The 26,635-nt window shown below is 36.0% G+C and overlaps 1 protein-coding gene and 1 non-coding gene across 12 annotated transcripts in view; one reads left to right on the forward strand and one right to left on the reverse strand.

Annotated features, from left to right (window-relative positions):
- Positions 1-26,635, reverse strand: part of SCAF8 (SR-related CTD associated factor 8) — a 227,983-nt gene that overhangs the window by 115,333 nt on the left and 86,015 nt on the right. For 7 of the 11 annotated variants that reach the window (XR_007724857.1, XR_007724859.1, XR_007724858.1 and 4 more), the window contains exons 17-22: positions 25,766-25,922; positions 23,705-23,838; positions 21,707-21,851; positions 18,876-18,944; positions 15,803-16,021; positions 13,544-15,014 (exon numbers count right to left, since the gene is read on the reverse strand). Coding sequence is in view for 6 of the 11 variants with exons in the window: in XM_050786783.1 (XP_050642740.1) it covers positions 13,558-15,014; positions 15,803-16,021; positions 18,876-18,944; positions 21,707-21,851; positions 23,705-23,838; positions 25,766-25,922 (2,181 nt within the window). In the remaining 5 variants the exon portion in view is untranslated. Of the gene's footprint in view, positions 1-12,892; positions 15,015-15,802; positions 16,022-18,875; positions 18,945-21,706; positions 21,852-23,704; positions 23,839-25,765; positions 25,923-26,635 lie in introns of those variants that run through there. The other 4 variants (XM_050786787.1, XM_050786785.1, XM_050786786.1 and 1 more) reach the window with 1 other exon arrangement.
- Positions 20,814-20,917, forward strand: LOC126954008 (U6 spliceosomal RNA). Its single transcript, XR_007725472.1, has one exon. It is a non-coding gene; the product is annotated as a U6 spliceosomal RNA (small nuclear RNA).

Genomic DNA, 26,635 nt, shown 5'->3' on the forward strand with positions numbered 1-26,635 from the left:
TGTTCAAGTTGTGGGAAAGGAAGTATGTGAGTCCGTCTTTTGGGGCTTGAAAGATTCTTAATTACAGATGAAAACTAAGAGCAGAAGGATTTGGGAAAGCCAGAAGCAAAGGTGTTAGGGTCTTAATAGTCCTGTTACAGAGGTAAATTACAGATTGTACTGTCTTTTGAAAGCAGAAGGGTAGAGCAATCATTAGGGTGGCACGAAGGCATTGAGAGTGCTATGCATTCTCATTTACTCAGTAAGTTGTAATATTAAAGAGGGCCCAAGGGTGTGCATCAGGCTGTATGGGTAGGAGTATCCTCTCTAGGATACTTTCTTTCCTGGGCTTAATTCCCCAACCAGATAAATACTTGATTTTTAAGATTTTGGGTTTTTAAAAAAATCATCCCAAGAAACCTTCTGTTTAACATGCCCTATATGTACTCTTAATATACAACTAGCGGAACGTTATTTTTATTCCCATGAATCAATCCTGAACATGCGCACTGACTCATTGAAAAAAAGTACTTCACTTTGCATTCATCAGCATGATACAAAGGAGTTGAGAATAGTGGTTAACAAACCATCATATCCAATAGTAAGTCCATAAAATAGCTTTAAAAAGTCACAAAAAAGCACAATAGAAGAAAGGTTTCTCCTTGCTTGAAACATTGACTCAAAAAGGTCAAAGGCCAATAGCGGACACATGCCTGTCCACTGCTTTTTCACTCAGCCATGGGTACATCTGCTCTCTCTCGGAAGCCTTGTACAGTCTCAATGAACTTTTGGCAGCTGGTCCAAACAAAGTAGATAAAGCAAATCCCCAAAATGAACCACAGTACCCAAGCAACTAAGAGCACTGGGTACTAATTTGAAAGAGCACTGTTAGGCTATAATCAATCAGAATATGAATCAATGACTCAAAAATGACTGAAGGCTAGTGTATTTTTTAGCCAGCTCTCATTAGTATACTGCTTTGAAAATTATAGGTGGTTCTCTTGCTTACTCTCCTCTACATTGAGTATACATTTAGTACTAATCTCTGGTTACTGGAGAATTTACAGATATCATTATTCTATATTTTATTTATTGAGACAGGGTCTCCCTCTGTTGCCTAGGCTACAGTGCACAAACATGGCTCACTGCAACCTCAACCTCCTGCGCTTAAGTGATCCTCCCACCTCAGCCTCCCGAGTAGTTGAGATTACAGGTGCACACCACGACTGGCTAATTTTTGTATTTTTTGTAGAGACGGGGTTTCATCATGTTGTCTAGGCTGGTCTCAAACTCGTAAGCTCAAGTGATCTGCCCACTTCAGCCTCCCTAAGTCCTGGGATTACAGGCGTGAGCCACCACCCCGCCCAGATGTCATTATACTAATGAAGACTGAGTTGTTCCTGATGAGAAAATGTATCAGGCTTCAACGATCTAGTTCTTGCTCTCCCTGTAAGTGGACTGAAGTAAAAATGGTTTGATAGTCTTTTGACCCGGAAAATGACACAAAACCATGCAAATCAAGAGGTTCAAGTTGTTATGTTCACTCAAGAACACTCGTGAAAACGCCCAGGCCATTAAAGGCAGGCATATACAAAAAGATTACCAAGTTATCTGAAAGATGTCACTTTACAGAAACAATGTGTACCATTTTGACATTACAGGGTGGAGTTGGTAGGCGTGCCCAGGCCAAACAATGGGCTAGACACAGGGCTGGTGGCCCCCAAAAAATGTTAATTCTTCCTGCACATGTTTAAATACACAGGGAATAACGCTGAACTCAAGGGTTTAGATGTAAATTCTCCAGTCACTGAGCACACCCAGGTGAATGAAACACCCAAGATGTGCCAGCCACTGTCCTTTCAGAGCTCACGGTCAGATTAATTTGTATGTAAGATCCCTCAGCTACATGGAGATGATCCTCGCAGGAAAGAAATTATTCCTAAACCACAATTGTTCCGTGGCTGCACAGAAAAAAAAGACATCCCAGAAGAAACTGATGTAACAAAACTTATGACACGGGCATACATTCAGAATAAAATGCATGCATATATAAGTTAAAAAAAAAAACAACCTAAATGCTGAGAATTTGGTAAACAGATGTGAGACTTACGTAGAGAAAGATGATACTGGTTTTAAGTTGTCTAATTCCTGAGAGAATACTCAAGGCACCGTAATAAAAAAAAGATCAAAAGAAAATCTACACGGCTTCCTTGAAGGTTAAGGATAAGGTACAGAACACGCATATGCACGCATGCATATATGTGTATGTGTCTACAGACACATGTATTTCCAACTATGAGCTGTATTAGAATATTAGAAACTAATTTGAAATGTTAAGCTAAAAATGTAAATAGCCAAGGGAGAAACAAAAGTAAAGTCAGATTACTCGTTGAGCAATTAAAAGTCCTTATCATGAAAAATTAACCTGGCTCAGGCCAGGCATGGTGGTTCACACCTGTAATCCCAGCACTTTGGGACACCAAGGTAGGCAGATCGCTTGAGGTCTGGAGTTCGAGACGAGCCTGGCCAACATGCTGAAACTCTGTCTCTACAAAAAATACAAAAATTAGCTGGGCGTGGTAGTGCATGCTTGTAATCCCAGCTACTCAAGAGGCTGAGGCATGAGAATCTCTTGAACCTGGGAAGCGGAGGTTGCAGTGAGCCAAGATCATGCCACTGCACTCCAGCCTGGGCAACAGTGTGAGACTCCATCTCAAAAAAAAAAACAAACAAAAAACCCTGCTCACCCATTCCCAGCTGTAATAGATGCTCTTGTTCAGTGTGCCTAGGTAGGTATTTTACAAACAACTAGACAAAAGGCAGTGTTCCATAATTACTTTCTTTTTCCACCAGGTCACCAGCCACTTGAAGCCACAAAAAGGAATGAAGAGCAATCGTAACTGCTTAGAACAAAGGGAAAAGTGGCAAAGTATTCCTCTGGAAAAGCAAAAACAAAAATACCTACAAAATACCGGAAAGGACTTAATGACTAACTACAAAGTGTTAGCCTCATTCAATTATATGAATGTAGATATCATGACTATGCAAGATATGGCAATACGATTCCTACATATCCTCTTAAAATCACTTCCATCTGATGCTTGCTGGCTTAGAAAAATACTAAGGTCATACTCTTGTTTACAGTCATTGGATAACTAGAATACTAACATAGCTAAAGAGGTTGGTTGGGACAAAAAACCTAGTGTCTTTATTTCCATAACTTATAATGAACCCTCCCCTACATCAGAATTTCTCCTTCATCCATTAACACACACACCCTTACTATTAAGTGAAATGTGAGGGCAACAATATTATCCCCGAAAAAGTCCACCTGTTATGTTTTTAAGCTCTGACAAGAAATTAAATGACTGCTTTACATTTAAAAGTACAGATAAGTATCATCGTTGGGGCTCTGTGGTTCCTACTGGGGCCAAGATCCCTAGTGTTTTCCTAAACCGTCTATTACGAATGACTAGATTCCAGTATTAGAATATACATATCTAGAATCCCTACATTTCATAACTGCACAGATTTTGCTATCAGTGTTAGTTAAATAAGTTCATTTCTCTCCCCAAATAGATACCTCTTTTAAGGTCTCAAATTTTGACAGACTTTGGGATAAAATGGCTCTAAACATGCTTTGCACATTCTCTGTATCATATGGAGAAGTATAACAACCTTTAAAAACTGTCTAAATATGGTGTTTCATACAAGGGACTGAGTCAGACACAATTTAAGGAAATGGTTAATTTATTTCAGTGATAACTTCTTTATCATGAATATTTTCATGGGAAACTAACTCTTTTTTCCATTTCAAAAGAATCGGCCTCTTTCAAGTCCCACGGAAAAAATCTACTCTTAAAACTTTCCTACTTAATTGAGTAAGAAAATCAGCTACACTTCTTAACCAGTAAATTATTACTATCTCAACATATTTAGACAATTAACAAAAGGAAGGAAAACTTTCTAATCATTTTTCCTGAAATTACATCACAGTCATCTCTCCGTGATAGACCCACCACCTGAGATGACAGGAAGCAGGTCAATAGCCTAGTGAATTAGACAGCTGTGTTGAAAGGTTGGTACTAAGGACCAGAAACACAAATAGAGCTCAAAAAGTTGAGGCTTTGGAGATAGAACTATACAACTCCATTTTTCCCCAAACTTTGGGTTGTATACTCAAATTTGCATACCTAATTCCTTAACTGGTTGCAATTAATCTACAACACTTAGATGTCCCAGTCTCCAATAGCCATTATTGACAAAGCAACAGTGAATACCTACATAGTACCATGTGCCAAGCAGTGTTTTAATTGCTTTGGTGCTCTTCAAAAACAAAACAAAACAAAACAAAAAACAGAATCCTCCATTCAGATTTCTATATAAGTTATAGGAGGCCGGACGCGGTGGCTCACACCTATAATCCCAGCACTTTGAGGGGCTGAGGTGGGCGGATCACAAAGTCAGGAGGTCGAGACCAGCCTGGCCATATGGTGAAACTTCGTCTCTACTAAAAATACAAAAATTAGCAGGGCATGGTGGCGCGTGCCTGTAGTCCCCGCTACTTGGGAGGCTGAGGCAGAATTGCTTGAACCCAGGAGGCGGAGGCTGCAGTGAACCAAGATCGCACCACTGCACTCCAGCCTGGGTGACGGAGCGAGACCATCTCAAAAAAAAAAAAAAAAAAAAAAAAAAAAAAAAAAAAAACCTTATGGGGTCCTTGTTAAAAGGCACCTACTTAGTAAGGACCTATATACTTACATAAGTTGGATTTCAGTCAGACCCAAAGCTGTTTTTTACTTAATCAAATGAATTTTGCTAGATAAACTGTGAGAAAATGTAAAAAAGTATTAACCTTCTAATATATAAAATATTGAACAAATTGGTTAATTTATTTGGTAAATAAAACAACCATTTCTAATATGACACTGAAATGGCAAAATGATAGCCACATCACACTAGGGAGAAAATTTTAATAAGCAGACAAAACAAACTGCTAACATTGCCCATTCTTTCAAAGCAACTAACATACAGAAGTGAAAAGATACAACTTACTGCACATTTTCAGGGTAGCTATGTTTACTGAAGTCTAAAAACTCCACCTTTAAAAGTCAGTATTATTTCTGGATGGAAGAAAAATCCACAGTAACTAGTTTTTTTATGTAATACTAATATTATTGGGTTTTCTTTGCAAATTCCTTTAGTTCAAGTATTACTAAAGAAACATAGACGTATGGACATTACAAATTCAGCTAAAAAATTAGGTAGTGCTGACTATCCTGTTTAATGGTAATATATGTATTAGGTATTTAAATTTCGTAACACAAAATAATTTTAAAATGGAATTTCTAGAAAGATGCATTTCATCACTCTACAGTGTGCCTGCCTCTTCCACTGTGTTGTGTGTTTAAGATGTTTGTCAATTTACCCAATTTTGTCACAGGCTGTTATCAACTGAATTGTGTCCTCTCACCCCCAAAATATCTGTTAAAATCTTAACTACCATGTCTGAAAATGTAACCTTATTTGGAAATAAGGTCATGGTAGATGTAATTAAGATGAGACCACATTGGAATAGGGTAGGCTCCTAAACGAATATAACTGATGTCCTCATAAGCAAAGGAACACTCGAACACAGACATGCACAAAGGTAAGATGAAGCAAAAACATACGAGGAAAGGCAGCTGCAGGGTGATGGAGGCAGATACTGGAGTGATGCATCTACAAGCCAAGAACACCAAGGATTGCTGAGAAATGCCCCAAGTCTGGAAGAAGGAAGGAAGGATTCTCCTCTAGAGCCTTCATAGAGCATCACCCTGCTGGCACCTTGATTTTGGACTTCTGGCCTCTGGAATTGTGAGAGAATAAATGTTGTGTTAAGTTACCCAGTTTTTTCTATGTTGTTGGAGGAGGCCCAGGAAACTAATTACACACACCATCTCTTAAAATCTACCATTCTAAAAAAGCATCTTTTACGGTAAAGCACTGAAGTCAGCAAAACCTGGGTTCAAATACCTATGCAAATCAAAAGCTGTGTAACCAACCATAGGCATCTTTTGAATTCGCCTCTTTACTTGTAAAGAAAAGATAACAAAGCCTACCAAATAGGGTATTTCTGAAATATATTTTATAGAATGCTTGCCACATTACAGGTTCAAGTCTCTCCACCCTCAAAACCCTCTCTCCTTGTAGAGAGTGCATTAAACCTATGGTAACAGACTATTTCGCTAGCCAAAATGTATGAAAACAGAGGGCTGTAATTAAAATATTCAATAAATTTTACTGAAACCCTTGCTAACGTATAAACTTAGTTCAGTAATAAAGACTCGTTATTAAAAAATGCTTGTTCATGTGCAAGAACATTTATTTCATGTAATAAGCAAGATAATTACTTTTACGAAGATTAGTGGAAATATAACTCATAAACTTGGTAAACACATTCTCCAATGTGGGGATTAGGTAAGAATATGGCCACAATGGTCAAGAGTCATCTGTCCAAGGACTCTTGAAAAAAGTTATCAAAGGCCAGCATCATGACATGCTGTGGATTAAACCTTGTATGAAGATAAAGTTTAGTGACTTGAATAGAAGACTTGAAAAAAAAAAATAAAACAAAATCAGGTTATATATTCTAATAAGGTAAAAGAACTGTAAATTATCCACTGCCACCAAAGACAAAGACTAGTTTCTAAACTCTTCATATGAATGTAAGTGGTGAATAAACACTAACACTAAATGCTTACTATGTGTAAAAATGACACATTTTGTTTAATTCAAGCCATGGAATATTCCTAAAGTAGGAGTTTTATGCACAAGAAAATGGTACTAAGTTTCAGTTATACATGCAGTGTATAAATGTTAAATTTTGGAAAGAAGCTGCCAAAACCAAATCCTAAAATATAGATTTGTAAGCAATCACTGGCTCTGCTTTACCAAGCATTTTAAAAGATATGAGTGTTAAATTTTATTTAATTTGCAGGAAAAAAGTGTATTCAAAAAGAAATCTTAACATAAATGCCTGCCTCCAAAATAGCCAGTTATTAAGAAATTTAAAAATATTATGCCATGGTATAACTTTAAGGGGAAAAAAAAAAAAACTATCATGAAAATAGGGACCAGGTGCCTATAGGGGCTCATGCCTATAATCCCAGCATGTTGGGAGGCGGAGGCAGAGGCAGAGGCAGAGGCAGAAGGGATCACTTGAGCCTGGGAAGAGTTCAAGGCTGCAGAAGAGTTCAAGGCTGCAGTGAGCGATGATTGCACCACTGCACTCCAGCCTGGATGACAGAGCGAGATCCCATCTCAAGAAAGAAAACAAAAAAGAAACAGAAAAAGAAAAATGAAAAAGAAAGAAGGGAGATCTAAGAAATCAAACTTAAGCAATTAGCTATAGGAAAAGGAGATAGCCCCATCTATGTTTGTAACAATGAAAACAATTTGGTGGTTAATTGTGGCTGTAAACATACAGCTGGTTGGGTTATGTTTTTCTGCATATACACTGCCTAATATCTGGCGAGTCTCTATCACGTCAGGCACTTTATCAGATGGTACACACTAATTTTTGAATCTGGTACACAGTGTTTAAATCTTCACTACAATACTTAAAAACTGTGAGTCTGCAAAGTAACTTAAATCTGTGACTTGGGTTTCTTTTCAGAAAAACAGTGAAGTAATAACTACCTTACAGGATTGTCATAAGGATCATATTGTGCAGGTAATACAATTATTTCAGTTCCTGTCACATAGCATGTGTGCATTTAGTATTAGCTAATATTATCTTTAATAATGAATTAGCTAATAAGAAATCATGTTTAGAGGCTCAGTAACTTGTCCAAAGCCAGACATCTAGCTGTTGTTAAAGGCAGTTTTAAAAACCCAAGGGCAATAAAATTTGTGCTATTTTAAAAAGTGTTCCAATAATGTTAAGTCTTTCCATTCCTCTTAGTTTTCTTCCTCAGCTGGTCATTTACAGAACAGAAAGCTTATTTCATAGACTTGAGTTAATTAAATGCTAGAAATGATGTCAGAAATAATCACTGAGTGAAGGGGCAGCAAATGACTTTCAATGCAAACAACAAATCCAATTGATAGTCCTTGCCTGGAATGATGGGGTCAAAAAGGAGCCTGGAGTGCTCTATGAGAAGGATTTGGAGACTAATTCTGAGAAAGGCAGAAAAATAAAACAAAACAATGATAGCTGCCCACAGGGGTGGGGATGGAAGTGGCGGGAGAGGGTAGGGAACAAACAACACAGGACGACCAGGTGCTGTATTTCCACCACTGCTGTTCAAATACAATATACTTGAACTATCTATTGAGCTCCATGCAAAAACACTCTCAATAACTGAAGCGTCTAACGTCTTCCATACAATATGAAATTAGCCCATTAGCACAATTCCATCCCTTGATATACAATATATATTTTACAAATTAATTAGAATATTTGTTCTGTATTGTGAATAAACTTGACAAGAAGAAGCCCGAGTCATTCTAAGTGTATATATGGGAGCAAAAGAGCCTGATGAAAAAGGAGGAACTTAAGTGGAGGGGATGAAAAATGCCTAAGCAAAGCTCATGCCCAAATAAATCACTGATTTGCATTAGTTTTGACATGCACATCTAAGTAGTCTTACTAATAACATTACTTCTAGACCCTGAACACTTAAAGTATTGTTCCAAAGAGATTCTTTCTATAATCAAAACATTTAATTACATGTATCAAGTAAATTTTCCTTGAGGTATTCCATTAAAAAGTTTCACTTGCATAACAAAAAAATACTTCCCTACAAAACCATCTCATATGCTTCCTTCCATCCCTTTCTTGCTATAACTCATCTTTAGATTAATGCTTAAATTTAAGCTGTGATAACTGACTTCTCTACTTTTGATTCATCCTCCAACACCAACTGCCAGTTAACTGTATGCTTTGTTGAAACACTAAACATACTTTCATGTAACTAAAATATCTGGATTTTAAAAAATGTTAAGAATCTCAAGTGCACAGTATAATAAAGACGTATATATTTTAATATATCTAAAATGGTGGAATGTGGGGATTTAAAAAACCATATATACACAGGAAGGTGCGTGTATGCATTTATTTTATATATATATATTTATCACCCTCAGGAGATCCTGAATTAGTAAGTCTGTGGTGATCATCCTCTACTCCCCATCCCCCCACCAAAATATTTTCAGAGAGCTCCACAGGTGATTCTGTTATATATTTCCTGCCTGAGGACCACAGAGAGAGGACATCTCAAATTGCTTTCAATATTTATGTGCCCGTATTTAAAGTACGCCTTTCCACCAAAAGAAAACAATCTGGGTTCTTAATTTTAAAATGTTCTAGTTTTAGAAAGTTTCGCTGGATATGAAGACATCTCTCTTTTTTAAACCTTCCATTAAAAATTATACTAATATTTTTCTTCAGATGTAACAAATTTTCAGTGTCTACAATTTGTCAGTTTAAAAGATATCATATATAAAACGACAGCATGAACAATATTAAAGATTTATAATTCTGTGCCACACCATAGTATGACCACTTCAAATAATTTAGACCTTTATTTTGCCTAACTTAAAAATGAATATAAAGATACTTGCCTTTCTATATATTATGTAAGTAAGATATTTTTAAAGAGAAATATGTTAAAGTTTTCTTTGTAAGTTAAAAGCCAAGTATTTTATTAATATAGCACCCAATAAAGTAATGATGATGAAGGCACATAAGGTTTAACGAAGTTTTAATATTAGAATCTTCTTGTTCATTACAGGTTGTGCCCATCTAACAAATATATATTATGTTGGATATATATTTATGTTAGATAGCTTATATATATATATATAAAGAACAGAAAGCTTAATAGATATCTTTTATATATATATATATAAGATATAATAGTGAGGAAAAACAAAATATTCTCTAAATCACTTGGGGTGAGGGGTGTGTGTGTGTGTGTGTGTGTGTGTGTGTGTGTGTGTATCGAAGTTTAGACTGGGCTGGGTGCGGTAGCTCACACCTGTAATCCCAGCACTTTGGGAGACCGAGGCGGGTGGATCACGAGGTCAGGAGATCGAGACCATCCTGACCAACATGGTGAACTCCATCTCTACTAAAAATACAAAAAAAATTAGCCGGGGCATGGTGGCAGGTGCCTGTAGTCCCAGCTACTTGGAAGGCTGAGGCAGGAGAATGGCCAGAACCCGGGAGGCAGAGCTTACAGTAAGCGGAGATCACAGCACTGCGCTCCAGCCTGGGTGACAGAGCGAGACTCCATCTCAAAAAAAAAAAAAAAAAAGTTTAGACTGGTAGAAAATTTATTCAAATTAACTGAGTAACAGTAATGTTCATATACTCTCACTAAACTGAAAGTCCATTTCAATAATACTGTATTTATTTGATACTAAGAAACTTCACATTTATCTCTGAATTAGGAATGTATCTATAATCACTAGCATGTCATATTAGAAACACTGTCTACTTCTGAATGGTGTTTCTTACAATCAATGGCACCTTATATCCCACGAAATACAGTGTTTATTTAAAAAGTACTTTTTCAAATTAAAAAAATGACTTCTCCTTTTTAAATTTACAAAACATCCCCTAACCCCCAAACAACCCTAAATGTGTGGCTCCTTAAACTATAATATTTCATGAATGAAAAATGGCAAATAAATTTAATGAAGCAACTAAACTCTCAGGACAAAAGGAACTGCTCTGGTAAGAATGCAATAGCTTAAATAATGAATGCATTTTTATCAATTAAATATTATATGGAGTTACTTCCAGAGTTTTAAATAATTTCACACTTCTAGTATTTTCATCTTCCGATACTTTCAAATTATTTGTCTACCCTTTATTGAAGTAAAATTAAAATAAAGGAACATTCTACCTATAATATGATGCAAAGTAAGTTTCTATCAGTGTATGCATTTATGCTAAGAACACAAGTTAATGTTTAATGAAATGTTTAAATACAGACAAAAATGGAAAAATCAGGGGTTCTGTTTGCTAATACTGCAGAAAGGCATATCACTAACATGTCACAAATTAAAACACTACGTGATTTGGTGTCTAGTTATCACTGCTTGCAACACTTCAAACCAATGTATTAAAGTGGTTAGGTTACTCCTTGCACATTTCTAATTGCTAGTATTCTAGTGACAGAATTGTGACCAAAAGCATAAAAAATGTGATAGGTCCTATGCCAAATGTATCAAAGTAAGATAATTAACTTTTCTCCCCATCATTTAAAAAATGGCAAATGCAATTATGAGTTTTGAAAATTCTGAATGAAGATAATCTCCTTTCACTTAAATTCTATACAACAAAAAACAAGGACATAAGAACAAGCACATGATAACTTCTTTCAACTATTTTAAAAGAGTGTCATCACACATTTCCAAGACTGGTTTCTAGATACGGTAAGGATAACTGGTTAGGTAACTTTCACCACTAGAATCTTTAAACCAGTGCAATGCTTGCACTTTTTTTTTTAAGTACACACATGAAGGCCCAACAGTGATAAAAAGCTTGGCATCAAAAATCACTAGAAAGTCTTATGCTTTTTATTGCTACTTAATCCAAGTGACTGTCACTTAATTTTAATAATGGTAAACACAACTAAACTAGTTTGAGAGAAATCTCAGCCAATACAATTTCCTTAAGGGCAAAGCCAATATTTCCTGAACATTAAAACTTTGCATCCATGTAAAAGTTTTTCCTCATTACCCTAAGGAAAAAAGAGCTGAAACCAACTCAAATTGTTGATTGAACTGAATTACCTTGGAAATAAATACCATTTAAATATTTTTACTCTTTACTTTTCTAAATAACTAAATACTGTACTATCTCTGTTCAGAACTTGTAAGTCGTCTTTTATTTTTGGCCAGGAACCTTAAAGTTTTTATAGCTCTCTAGGTCATCAGAGCTAGGCAAGACCAATCCAATTTTAAATGTCTGGTGTATTCTATCATTTCTTGGAGCTATCTTTGCTTAGAAATTTTGGATAAACAGAGCAAATGATGAATTGCTGGGAAGGCACTGGAAACAAAATGACTATTCATAGAACCAAATAAAAGCCTTCCATTAGAAACTAAAAAACACCAATGGTGTTATATCTGTGTATGTAAGTAAAACCTAAACGAGAACAAACAGCAAATAAAAATTAAAAGCAAAAACAAACAGGAAGCCAACCCCCAATTTTTTCCTACTCAGTTTACCTTGGAGGCTACAGTGTTATCCAGAGTCCTACAAAACATATAATGGGTATTTTGTTCCTGGTATACATACTAATGTCTTTAAGTCCACCAGCGCCACTACACATTTTGTGTAATTAAGAAATTAACTCCAGGCACGCGACCAGTGAGTACTTTAGTGTCAGTACTACCTATGCAGAATAGCAAATATAGTGTGAAACAAAGCAATGCAAGCATTTATGTGAAATTTGGCTCCATGCTAAAACTGGCTTCCTGCTTATCTGTATTAAAAATAGAACTGCCAAACTACCAATGTATCTCTTTATAGTATCTCTTATTTTACCTTCATCAAGACTAAGAGCTTTAACTATAACCCATGTTAATTACCCACATTCTCCAATTTTCTACCAGATTTTAAAGAATATTTTATTATCCAAACTTTTTCAACTTTCTATTTTCTCTGTATGTGCATGAAGACGGACATACAGAGAAACAGAAAAAAGCTACACGACTTCCACAATAAACATACACAGGTATCATACACATACTGAGGAGGCTGCATGATTTTTATATCAAAGTACATGCTTTTTCCACCACATAGTTCTTCATTGTTGTTACGATAGAAAGCTTTTGCAAAATATAAGCACATGCTAGTAATAATTCAAGGTTTTAAGAATTTATAGGTTAAAAAAATACAATTCCTAGAACACTGTTATCAAACAAATAAGTTTTATTGGCATCTAAAAACAAAATTCACCCAACATTGAAACGTACTTTAATATTTACGTTGTTGTTTTCTTGTGTCTTTTTTACTCACTGCAGTATGAGGAACAAATCACAAACACTTACTTTGGAGAAACAGAGACCATAGTGTAGATTTTACAAAATCACTTTTTAAAATCTCTGTATTGTGCTCCTCAAATACCTAGAGCCAGTCTTTGCATAAAATATCACAGCTTTATCTATAACCTTAAAATTCTGCAGCAGCCTAAAGATATGGATAAGATATACCACGACTTGCTATTCTGAAATATATCTATTACCATATCCAACCTAATGATAGTTATCTAAAAAATTCTTTCTTCCATAGGAAGTCTCTGACAAGCTGTTATTCATTTCCTTGACGTTAAAAGAATCTGGGGCCAACATTTATATTTTATCAGAAAAATAAAAAAAAAAGTTTACCTACCATGTTCATATTAAGAACAATGTCTATACAAGTCAGTTGTACAATTATTTTAAGAGAAAGGTGAACATGAACATCAGATTAACTTAATTCTGGCAGACAAAAGTGAACAACTATGGTCCAGTCAGCCATTATCTATTACAGAGAGATGACAACTTTACAAAAGGTATCTTTTACCTACTGAGTGATGATTATGTCCCCTCAGTTTCTGTGCTTTCTACCACTGGTTCACTTTCTATATCAGCAACTGTGTCACTCTTCTCCTTGTTTATTTCATTTGAAGATGTCAGTTTTTCATAAAGTTCAGGATCATTCTGTACTGGTATAGGTGGTGGCTGAGCATGTCTCTCTGTATTTTCACCATTAACCTGAGGCACATTATCACCTTTTCGTTGAGAAGTGGCCCCTTCAAAATAATCAAAAACCCGAGCATGAGGAGGGGGAACCCAAGTGTTTTGAATTCTGTCTCGTCCAAGACGATTTCCGTTCATTTCTCTGCAGAAATCAAAATCTCTGTCATCCCTGTCCCTTTGCCTCTCCCAGGGTCTTCTGCGGTCATCAAAATCTCTGTGAACTTCTTGTCCAAATCCTCGGTTCCAAGGACCACTTCTAGGATCAAATCGATAGTTTCCAGACCGAAATCTACCTCTTTCTTCATGTAAGCCTTTTGGACCACCATAGACCGGTAGAACCCGATGCTCTCTCTCATCAAAATCTCCTCTATGCCCCCAGGGCTTCTCAGGATTAAAGCCAAAGTGGTCTCTTCGACCAAGATGATCTATACCTGGCCTCACAAGATTCTCTCTTATATCTACAGGAGGTCTTCCAAAATGATCCCTACCATCTAGTGGAGGCCGTCCAGGACCTTCTCTTGGATCTATAGGCCGCCCAACCACATCTCTAACATCCACAGGGGGAGGTCTACTAATGCTTTCCCTGGTTTCTATAGGAGGAAACCGGTAATCTCTATCTCCTTCCTGTTGAATGTTATCATTCCCAAGTGGTATCCTTTTTTCTGGGTTAGCAACATTGTCTATGCTTTGTCTTCCAGGAGCTAAAAAAGGTCTTTCTGGCTGACTAAAAATATCTCCTGGAGGAAAAGGTCCACGGGGTGGTGGATGAAGAGCTGAATCAAGTACCGATGGGGGTGGGATTCCCCGCTGGGGTGGAATTCCAGGCTGTATTAAAGGGAATCTTGGCCCAGGTGCCTGTGGTATTAGTCCTGGACGAATGTCTAACATTGGCATTGTGGGCATCCTTTGATTAGGGATACTTAAAGGGGGTAAGTTTTGAGGTCCAGCTGGTGGCTGTGTTCCCAGAAGTCCAGAAGTATTTGGAACATTTGGTGGCTGTACTCCTACAAGTCCAGAATTGTTAGGTATATTTGGGGGTAGCACTCCCAAAAGTCCAGAACCACTTGACACACTGGGTGGCTGTATTCCCAATATTCCAGAGTTATTTAGAATATTTGGTGGTTGGGCTCCAATAATCCCAGAACTACTGGAAACATTAGATGGCCGGACCCCAAGAATTTCAGAATTACTTGATACATTTGGTCTTTGGACTCCCAGAATTCCAGAATTGCTTGTCACATTTGGTGGCTGTCCTCCTAAAATTGCAGCATTACTTGAAATATCATTTGGAATCACTAAAAAAAAAGAAAAGAGAAAACTCAAAATAACAGTCAAAAGTTTCCAATAATTTTAGCTTAATCAGCTACTTGTATCCCCCAGTAATCAAGGTACATTAGCTACTACATGAAATCTTTTTAAGTTAAACAAAAATGTCAGGTATTATACTGATTTTCCACCTTTAATAAAAACCTTTCTAAACCATAATTCTTTTTTTTTTTTTTTTTTTTTTTTTTTTTAAGAACACAAGTGGAGATTTAAAAGGCTTTAGGACAGGAAAGAAAAGAAAGGAAAGCACATTTGGAAGAGACTCAAACAGGCATCAAGGTCAAGTGCCTCTAAACCATAATTCTTAATGTACCAACAGTGAGACTACAGAAAAAGGACTTACTGCTTTCAAACACCATATTTATCTTCTAGAGCTAGCTGGATAATACCTATTAGAAGTAAGTTCCTGGTAGAAGTTATTTACACCCAATACTTGTTCATTTTTATCTTCCGGTAAGTATACAGATTTTGTGTAATATTATTTTGACAACACATTGAAGTAGTTCCAATAAGACAAAAAAAAGGGGTGGTGGTGTGAGGGTCTTAATGGAACTGAAATCCAGATTATCCTGAACAGAAGGCCACTTTTTTCAAATAGAAATTTTAGCACATAGTGATCTCTTTTTTAAAAAGTGCAATATTTCAGCATTTGTAGATTGAAGTGGTTACAAATGCATGCTACCCCAGAATTAAACAACAAATACAGAGGGGCAACCTAGCTTAGACTTAATTTTTTTTAAATTTTATTATTATTTACCTGATCTGGTGTTTTCACCAGAAGAAATCTGGTGGTCTATCAGATGAGGTACTTTTTCTTCAGGCTCTGCCTGTTTAGTTGGAGCATTAAAAACATTTCCAGTTGGCAGAGCGGAAGTAGCAAGATTGCTGGCAACAGAGCCACCCGGTATAACAAGGCTACCAAACCCAACATCTTTCACAGTTTCCGGGGTCATGGATAATGACGGCTGCACTAAAGCTGTTTAAAGAGGAGAAAAACATATTTCAGATTTAATGAGTCAATTCATGTGCTAAGTTTTCTGGCAGTTTGAGTATTTAATTTATAATGGCATCTCTGTATTACTAAGCACACTATATATAATAACCAATGCTCAAATGACAAAATGAGTCATCATGAAGAGGCTAAATTACATTTAGAAAGCTTTATCCAAAAATAGGGAAAACTAACAATTTTCAGAAATATTTCACCAAAAATGTTAAGACCAGCACTCAAAAAAAAGTAAATTCTAGTAACAAAAAAATTAATAATTTTCTAGGAATGCCAGATAAGTGAATGTCTAAACATACAGAACTGACTAGTGCAGACTGAAATGTATGAGTATGAAAATCTGCCCAATCCCCCTGCAATTACAATGTACTAAGGTCCTAACATTCATTTAACATTACCTTTTATCAAATGAAGGTAGAAACTCATCAGATGAGAACACATAAGGTGGACTACAAATATGAAGCTATAAACTTTCCATCTTAAAGAATGGGTAGAGATATCCCTAAGGGCATTTGTCACACATATTAAAAACCACAACCAGAGGAATATAAAATAATTACACAAAATTTTTAGTACAATTTATGTCACTTAGAACACTGTAAAATCATACTTGTAGAACTTAGGAAATGTTTTATCTTCATATGTAACTCTAGATTACCCGGGAAAAACTGTTATCATACAAGAGCTACAAAAATAAAACCATCTGTGGTCATGTATGAGAATTAAGAGAATTAAATGAGACAGCAAAGGCAACTGGGATAGCATCTGGCACACAACTATTTCTCTTTTTCCATTAATTGACTGCATATTTTCCAAAATTAGTGAACTAGGAAAAAATTGGGAGGTGGGCTCTCGTTACCCTCTGTGAATAGTGAATTCAGAAATGACTTCTCAACACTTTGTCTAATTTTCAGAAAGAATAAACAATTCTTCCTAATGAACCAACAATAACAAAAAGAAACACTTTTAAACCTATCTTTTTTTTTGAGATGGAGTCTCGCTGGGTTGGCCAGGTTAGAGTGCAGTAGCGTGATCTCAGCAAGTGATTCTCCTGCCTCAGCCTCCCGAGTAGCTGGGATTACAGGCATGAGCCACCACACCCGGCTAATTTTTGTATTTTTAGTGGAGACAGGGTTTCACCATGATGGCCAGGTTGGTCTTGAACTCCTGAGCTCAGGTGATCTACCTGCCTAGGCCTCCCAAAGTGCTGGGATTACAGGCTTGAGCCACCACGCCCGGCCACTAATTCCTACTTCTAGGTTTTCTTAAAACAATTCTGACCCACCTTGGCCTCCCAAGGTACTGAGATTACAGGCGTGAGCCACCATGCCCGGCCAAATTTTAAAGCTATGTAAACACTGAAAGGGAGACAAAATTTAAGAATACAAGGAAAATGAATTAGATAATCAAAAGTTAAAATCTTTATATATCACATACACTCTTCAAGTCTAATTTTTGAGGTAGTCTTCCCTAAATTACTAAAGGTTTTTTAGAAGCTTGGAGAATTAATGTACAAAAAGAGTAGACTAGAATGAAAAAATTATTAAAAGGGTATATTAAGCATTTCTGTAACGTCCAATGACAGGAAAAAGGAAATGAATAAATGTCTGTATTTACTGTTGTGTTGCATTACTTTTGAAATGTCTACTCTAGTAAAGAAAATACAGATATCAAAACCAAGTAGGCTAGAGTGTATATCCCATAAAAATGTAAAAAAAAAAAAAAAAAAAAAAAAAAAAAAAAAAAAATCACATATGAAACTGGCACCACAACTACAAATGAAAAGATTTATTTCAGTTAACCCTGATAAACAGTAATTTGATGATACATTTTTTTATTAAACTTTTAGGTTCAGGGGTACATGTACAGGTTTGTTATATAGGTTACTCACGTAACAAACAAATATTTATAGATACATGCACATGTACCCCTAGTTATGTTATACACCTTTGGGATAAAAAAAAGTGGGGGAAAAATCTTAGTTTCATCCAGCAGCCTTGTTGGCAGTAACACTACTTTCAAACTACTATGTGTATGTCTGTATTGTACAATAATGAAAAGCAATCATGTTACTGTTTTCAGTATATGAGAACACAGGCAAATATAAAAATCAAAGTAGCTAATTTGTTAATAGTGCTTATTCATTTTCTTCTGTTCAAAATGCACATTTTCTAGTTCTGTCCACTAAAAGTTCCTAGACTCAATGAAAACCCAAGAGCAAAATGAGAATCTAGTACCCAGAGTGAATTCTCTAGATACCGTACGTACCCCAATAGGAAAAATGGCCGACTCTCAGATTGGAGGGAGGAAAACACAAGATTTGTCTGGGATATACTGGGCCAAAAAGCTAAGTAGCTCTCAAAACTAATGTGACAGGGAGGCAACACAGGTCTCCCACCATCCAAAGATGAAACAATTTGCACTTCAAAAAAAAAAAAAAAAAAGCAACTGACTAGAAGTAAAAAAATCCATTAACCCATAAACACTAAAGAAACCGAAGGAGAAAAAAAAGGGAGGACTGGGGCAGGACTGGACTAACATTAAGACATTTAATACACATAGCAAAACAAAAAACACAAATAGGATGAGAGGACCTTCTCTGAATTTTGACTAAAATAAAACCAATCATAAGACAATTTAAGACAATCAAGCAAATTTAAATAAGAACTATCATTTACCATTAATATTTCAGAAATTATCTAACATGCATTTGTCTTAAAGCTTTCATAATAAAAATATTAACAGTAATTCACAAGAATGAGAACTGACACACTGAAACTAACACTACCATGAGTAAAGAAAACTCTAAAAGTAGAAAACTTACATGTTGGTACTACTGGTGGAATTGCAGGGGGTGGCACAACAGGTGGGGGAACTGGAGGCGGCATGAAACCTACATGGAAAAAAAAGAACCCAAAAAATAGCACAAGAAAAATTACTTACTTTAAATCAAAGATTCAAATAGCTACAAACGAAACTTCATATTCTTAAAATGGACTACAACCTCATATTTATATATTTTTTTTCTATTTTAAAAATGGCTTTTATATATGCTGCCTTATTTGATCCCTAATAAGCTAGGTAAAGCAAAGAGATCCTGATTTATGAGAACATTCTATTTATTTACCCATTCAAGTCCTGTAGCATGCTCTATGGTGCTGTAAAATCAAAGATTAATAGGAGCCAGGTAAACTGTTTATATATGCCATTTTATTTATTTGATACGCGTGTTTACTCACTAGATCAAAATGTTTCTGTTTCTTTGGATAACACATATTATGTTTTAAGCATTGAAGCAAATCTTCTATTTAATATTGACTTTTTAATGATTTCAATTACATTATTAATTTTAGATACCGAGTCTATGTTTCCCAGGCTGGTCTCAAACTCCTGGCTTAAACCATCCTGCTACTTCAGCCTCCCGAGTAGCTGGGACCAGAGGCAAACGCCATGGCGCTCAGCTTTTTAATCATTTTAAATATCACACTGTAAATCTGCTTCTTTGCACTTTTTGAAATACAAAGCTACCATTACATTCAACTAGAAAATAATGACTAAAATAATTTTAAACTATAAAATCTACTTTGATATTCAAGGTTTGTTCCTCTTCTCACAATCCTGATTGTAACTAAGTTTTGTGGTAAATTATATGATACACATATTTAATGTTTTTAATAAGATATACCTTTTGTACATTTAAAAAAGTGGCTAAAAGTAAGAAAAGAATAAAAATACATGATTTTTCAACAAATTAATAAGGAACGACTTTATAAAGCCTATATGGTTATGATTTTTGAAATAATAACTTAAAAATTTCTGAAATATTTAATTTTGAAATCACAAATAGAGAAAATTAAACTTTTCAATATTTAAAATAAAGTTATTAAAATCTGTATCAATTTCCTATTACACGTTAAACTGTAATTTAAAACATTTACAATTACATGACCTATAAATTACAACCATTCTCAGACAACAAATTTATTTTTTAGTCTTGCTAAAAACTCTACCCAACATCTAAGAACTTAAGTTACAGAAGTCAACATACTGTATTTCTTCTCTTATAATATGCAAATAATTAATGAATTCAAATACATTTTAATTTGGAAAAACAATATATATATTGTTTTGACCCAATAAACTTGATAACAAAATTCGTGAATTAGAGTTTCTAGGTAAAAACTGTAACTTAAACGGGTATCTCATAAAGTAAATACATATAACTGCTTACATTGTTTAAGGTGGAGCTTTTAGGCTGGGCACGGTGGCTCATACATGTAATCCCAGCACTTTGGGAGGATCTCTTGCTTCCAGGAGTTCACAAGTATCTCTCCATCATTCTTCTAACCTAATCTCCCATGGTCTAATAATAAAAGCTTTCTTTTTTTTTTTTTGAGACAGGGTCTCACTCTGTCACCCAGGCTGCAGTGTAGTGGTGCGAACACAGTTCATTGTGGCCTCCACCTCCTGGGCTCAAGCCTCCTGAGTAACTGGGACTATAGGTGTGTACCACCTCGCCTGGCTACTTTCTTATTTTTTGTACAGACAGGGTGTCACTTTGCCTGGGCTGGTCTTGCACTCCCGCACCCAAGCAATCCTCTCACCTCAACCTCCCATGGTGCTGGGATTACAGGTGTGAGCTACCATGCCCAGCCTAAAACCTCTATCTTAAACTATATATTTAGTTGTGTTTAAGTAATCTATACCTGGAAAATCTAATTCAAGAAACTTTTTTTTGGTTTATCAGTAATTTATTAGGTCAGTACTTGCTTTGGCAGCACACACCCTAAAATTGGGATGATACAGAGATTAGCATGGCTCTTGTGCAAGGATAACACACAAATTTGTGAAGTCTTCCATATTTAAAGAATAAAAATAATTTATTAGGTCAAAATGAAGTATTACAAATTCAATTAGCCTTTTAAATATAATTTCTAATGTCTAAATGGAGCCTACTGATTCTTAGGAGGGACAACGCAAATTTTCTGATGAAATGCTGATAATTATTAGAGAACTTCATATAAAAACTGCAACAGAAATTTTACATTAAGAGTAGTAATTCTTTTTTTTTTTTTTTGCCTTTTTTTCTTTTTGAGACAAAGTATTGCTGTTACCCAGGCTGGAGCGCAGTGGTGTGATCTTGGCTCACTGCAACCTCTGCCTACCAGGTTCAAACCATTCTCCTGCCTCAGACTCCCGAGTAGCTGAAATTACAGACCTGAGCCACCACGCCTGGCTAATTTTTGTATTTTTAGTACAGATGGGATTTCACCATGTTGGTGAGGCTGGTCTCAAACTCCTGACCTCAAGTGATCTGTCCACTTTGGCCTCCCTAAGTGCTGGGATTACAGATGTGAGCCACCATGCCTGGCCATGGTTTTCAATTATTCTAAAGAAATTCTATTTTTCTGTGCCAGTGCTTCTTTTCCCACCAATCTGCATTCTGAGAACAAGTTAGAAAAGAAAACTCTCTGGCCCCTACCACAAACCGAGTAAAGCAAAAACAGTGGAGGCTGGGTCCAGCAATCTGCGCTGTAACAAGCCTATGCATGCTAAGGTCTCAGAACCACTGCTCTATGGTATTTAAATCTGAAAGAACAACAACTTAAAGGATAATCTAAATAGAGTTCAAATATTAAAACAAAAATTCCTTACCAGGTGGTGGTTGTGAAGGGTTAAAACTTGCTCGTAAAAAAGGAGGTGGAGGAATCGGACTAAATCCAGGAGGAGGAACCGGCATCGACACAGGAAATGCTGGTGGGACTAAACTAACTGTAGGCACGGCTGGCGCCACTGGAATCTTTTGTGGACAGACAAAAAAGTTCAGTCATCAGTTTATTCACCTGCATCTTGGAACAACTAAAGGCAAATTATTCTATTTCTCTTTCAGGATGGTAACAAACACTATTAAAAAGGGTTTTATGCCCCCTTTTTGTATACTTGCAAGTGAACCGACTTAGGGTAAAAACAAGGCCATGTTATTCAACAGATAGTTTTTACTTGGAGATTATGAATTTGATCTTTCATTCAAGTGATGTAAACTAATGGTCACCTAGTTCGAAACTGAGTATTATGCTCCATTTTAAATTGCCATCTCCCACTCAGTAACACCTATGCTATGCAACCTAACCACCATTAGGAAGCATGTCAATAACAGCTTTAGAATGGCTTAAATTTCTCATAAATTTATTTTCTAATCCTAGCATAAGTACCTTTTACTCACTCTAGGTACAAGTCGCAAGTATTCATCTGCACCACAGCTTTAGCTCTGTTCTAAATTTCACGTTACATCAAGTGTCTGTTCAACATCCCAAGTGTGCTGACAAAAAGATACTTCTACCTAACACGTATGAAACAACTGATTTTCCAGTCATCCTTCCCAAAAGAACTCTTCTCAGTCTTTCCCAGTCTCAGTTAATGGTAACGCTATCTTTCCAATTTCTTGGACTAAAAACCTTGCCTCTGCTTTTGCTCATAATAATCCCAAATCCAATCACACTAGGAAAAGTCCTGTTAGTTACAACACCTTCAAAATACACCTAGTATCTGACCATTTCTCATTACCTCCACTATTTTCTCATTACCTCCAGTGCAACAGACACTCCAGAAGTCTATTCTGAGCCATCACCAGCTCTCATCTGGATTGCTACAACTGTCTTTTAACTGGTCTCCCTACTCAAAGCTCACTACAGCCTAGTCTCAAAGTAGTAACCGGTGCAATTCTTTAAAACTGTAAGCCAGATCAAGTCACTCCTCTGCTCAGAATCCTCCAATGGCTCCTCATCTCTCTCTCTTTTTGTCACATGTAAAGACCCACCATCCTCATCTCATTCCAAGTGAAAGCCAAAGTCCTTAGAAAGATTTATCTTCAACTAACTTGCCTTTCACTGGCTTTATTCTAGCCCACTTAACACTCCTGGACCACACCAACATATTCCTGGTGTGGGACCTTTGCACTGGTTGTTGCCTCTGAACAGAATGTTCTTCATCAGATATCCACATGGTTAATTCCCTTAGTGCTTTTAAGTCATTGCTCAAATTTCTCATTCTCAATTAGGTCTATCCTCACCATTCTATTTAAAATAGATCAGCCTTATGCTACCTTTTTCCTTCCATAGGATCTCATAATCATATTTATTTTACATTTTCTGTCACCACTATTGAGAATAAAAGCTCCAAAAGGGCAGAGATTTGTGGGGGTTTTTCACTGATACCTAGAAGAGTGTCACAGAGCCAGTACTCAATAAATATTTGTTCAATAAACATATTTAAATACGAATGACATCATTTCTAAAAATAATTTTTCAAAAAGTATTTGATTAAACTCATTAAAATAACTTACTGTTCTATCAATTTGACTCCTCAGAAAAACATGAATCTAAAAAAATCCTGTGAGTTCTCAGAAACAATATTTCCATATTTATCTTTATTTTAATGTGTTTAGCACAATGATACCACAGCATTAGCAGACTTTTTTTTTTTTTTCCAAGAGATTTAAAAGAAATATTCTTTTCCCTAAAACTACTGACAACCATTTATTCTGATATGGAGATTTTCATTCCGGTTTGATAAAGTAAATACATGATTAAAAACAGAAATGTAAAAGAACACATTAAGGAAAAAAAAAAAAAACAGACCCACTTCAACACTAACCTGCAACATAGCAACAGGAGGAGGGAAAACCTCTGCCTGGGTTGTGACCACTGTCTCCTTTTCAACTGGAGTTGGGCTCTGAGTTGTCTGGACCGTCTCTTTAACAGGTTCTGAGCTTTTCACAGTTTCCCACTCTAAACAAAATATTTGAAATTGATTTCCTTTGGATAGGTGCAACTTTTCATTTTCTTCTTTGTATTCATTTATTTCACATCTAAATTCTTCATCTACCTTGGCACATCTTTAAGATATACCCAAAACTGTAGGTGCCACTCTAGACTTCTGCCCAGAATAATCTGATTAGGATACTATGGAGTTCAAAAAACCATGACACTTGAGACACAAAGGAAAGACACTAAAATATTTCATCTAAAGAAAACACTTAGAAGGGATATAATAGACACGTATATCTCAATGGCTGGCTGATATAAGAGGAACTAACCATATTCAATTTTTTAATCACAAAATACAACAAAGGAAGACCAACTAGAAGAGTATTAATCCAATACAATGAAATCCTTCTGAAAACACAGCTATGCAAAAAGAGAACAAAGAAGCTCTAATGGTTCCTCTCTCATGCTTCTCCATCTCATTCAAAGTAAAGATCAAGTAAGGTAAGTAAGATTTATATGACTTTGCCCCTCTGTACCTATCTGCCTTGATCTCCTACTACTCCTTCCTCACTCACTCTGCACAAGCTATACTGGTCTCCTTATTTTTGAATACAAACATGGCACTTGCTGTTCCCTCCGTATAGAATGCTCTTTCCCCAGATGGCTGCATGCCTTACACTTTCAAATATCTCATTCTCCATTAGATCTTCTACAAGCACATAAAAACTGCAACACCTCCACGCCCACATTGCCCATCTCCCTTCCCTGATTTTTTTTCTTTGAACTTACTGACACTAAAGTACTATATTATTTATCTATTTTGTTTATCTGTTTTCTTCACAGATAATGTGTGAAACATGCGCTAGTAAACTTTATAGCATTTGAGGCTTTATGGGCCATGTGTTCTCTGCTGCAAGTGTTGAACTGTTATTGCAAAAAAAAAAAAAAAGTAATATAAAATAGGTAAACAAGTGAGCATGGCTGTGTTTCAATAAAACTTTACAGAACAGGCTACCAACAGGATTTGGACCATGGATAGTAGGTTGCTGACCTCTGCGCTACACTCTACAAGAGGAAGAATTTTTGTCTATTTATCTCACTGCTATAATTCCAGTTCCTAAAATTAGGCCTGATACACAGTACAAAGTAAAATATTTACTAAGTGAAGATACTGGAATAAGCAGCCATTGGCGCGGGTGGGGTGAAGAGTAGGCCTGACAGGAAGAGTTTAATAGAAACAAAAATGGTTCAAAATTTTGCATTGGTCTGAGAAACAAATATTCGGAAAATTAGCTAATTCTGATAAACGAGCTAAGGTGTGAAGAAAAAAGGTGTGTATATACATTCCAGTTCTTTTTCAAATGTTTAGATTTCCTATTGGTTATAACTGCAAATCATTTTGTCAATTTTTAACTGAAATCTTTTAAAATAAAAAGACAATTTTTGGGGGAAAAAAAAAAAAAAGCAGGCTGGATGATCATTTGGTATTGTAAAAGGCATCCCAGAAAGTATTTAACATTGTATGAATCTGAACCTCCCTAAACTAAGATTCTATTCCTGCTATTTTCAACATGGATACTACTCAAAATAATCTGCAAAGTGTTTCAAAGAAACTTCCCAAGTTCCCACTTAAACTGAAGCAATCACAAATATTTAGTTTTAAAAATCCCTCCTACACACAACTCTCAAGTATAAAAACGGAAAAAAAAAAAACTCATACATTTAAAAATGCTACATTTATATAGACTTCCACACTTTCTAATCTATACTTTGACATCTATGAAATAGGTCCCATTAAGCATGTACACTAGGGCACAGGAATGTATCTTTTCTCTTTTTTGGGAGATGAATCCAGGATACACAGTTAATGCTATCACCCCAAATTCATTTCGGCTACAACCTTCTAACCATACTTTTTTTAACAATAAAAAGACCTTAAAATTCTTACCAGTATTTACAGTCTCCTGATCAATCATGCCTCCTTCTGCAAAACCTTCCAAGTCATCCACTTTAACTTTTTCCCATGGTATATATGTAACTCCAAGATCCACATCCCAGAATTGTTTGTATTCTGTTTTTACACCTTTGTTTAAAGCCCAAGCGATCTATTGTAAATGGGAAGAGGAAAAAAGAAAGCTTATATACACATACTATAAAAACAAGGTTAAAAGTTCGAAATTTTATTTAAACAATGTAAACACAATAAAATTGGTTTTAGAAAATAGCTGGAAAAGCAGAGCTGGAAAACTAATTGTAGCCAAAAAAATTTTTTTCCAGTTGTTTTTCTTTGTCTGAGACAGGGTTTCACTCAGTCGCCCGGGCTGGAGTGCAGTAGCACAATCATGGTTCACTGCTTCGACCTTGAGGGCTCAAGCGATATTCCTGCCTTAGCCCTGCAGTAGCTGGGACTGTAGGCAGGCAACACCATGCCCAACTAATTTTTTTATTTTTTAGTAGAGTTAGGGGTTTCATCATGTTGCTTAGGCTGTCAAAAACTCCTGAGTTCAAGTGACCCGCCCACCTCGGCCTCCAAAAGTGCTGGGCAGGTGTGAGCCACTGCGCCTCACCAGTTTTGTTTTTTAAAATGAAACTTACATTAGACATAGTATTTACAATAAAGGATTCCTACTTCTTATTGTAACTCTAATAGTGCAATGCACTTCCAAAGAAAATCCAAATCCACTTTTCACCATAAAAATGTCAAACTACATCAGGGGTGATTAGAACAGCATTTTTCTTCACTTTTTGAGACAGGGTCTCATTCTGTCACCCAGGCTGGAGTGTAGTGGCATGACCATGACTACAGCCTTAACTTCCT

Source organism: Macaca thibetana, chromosome 4 (assembly GCF_024542745.1).
Source record: "Macaca thibetana thibetana isolate TM-01 chromosome 4, ASM2454274v1, whole genome shotgun sequence".
NCBI classification, from domain to species: domain Eukaryota; kingdom Metazoa; phylum Chordata; class Mammalia; order Primates; family Cercopithecidae; genus Macaca; species Macaca thibetana.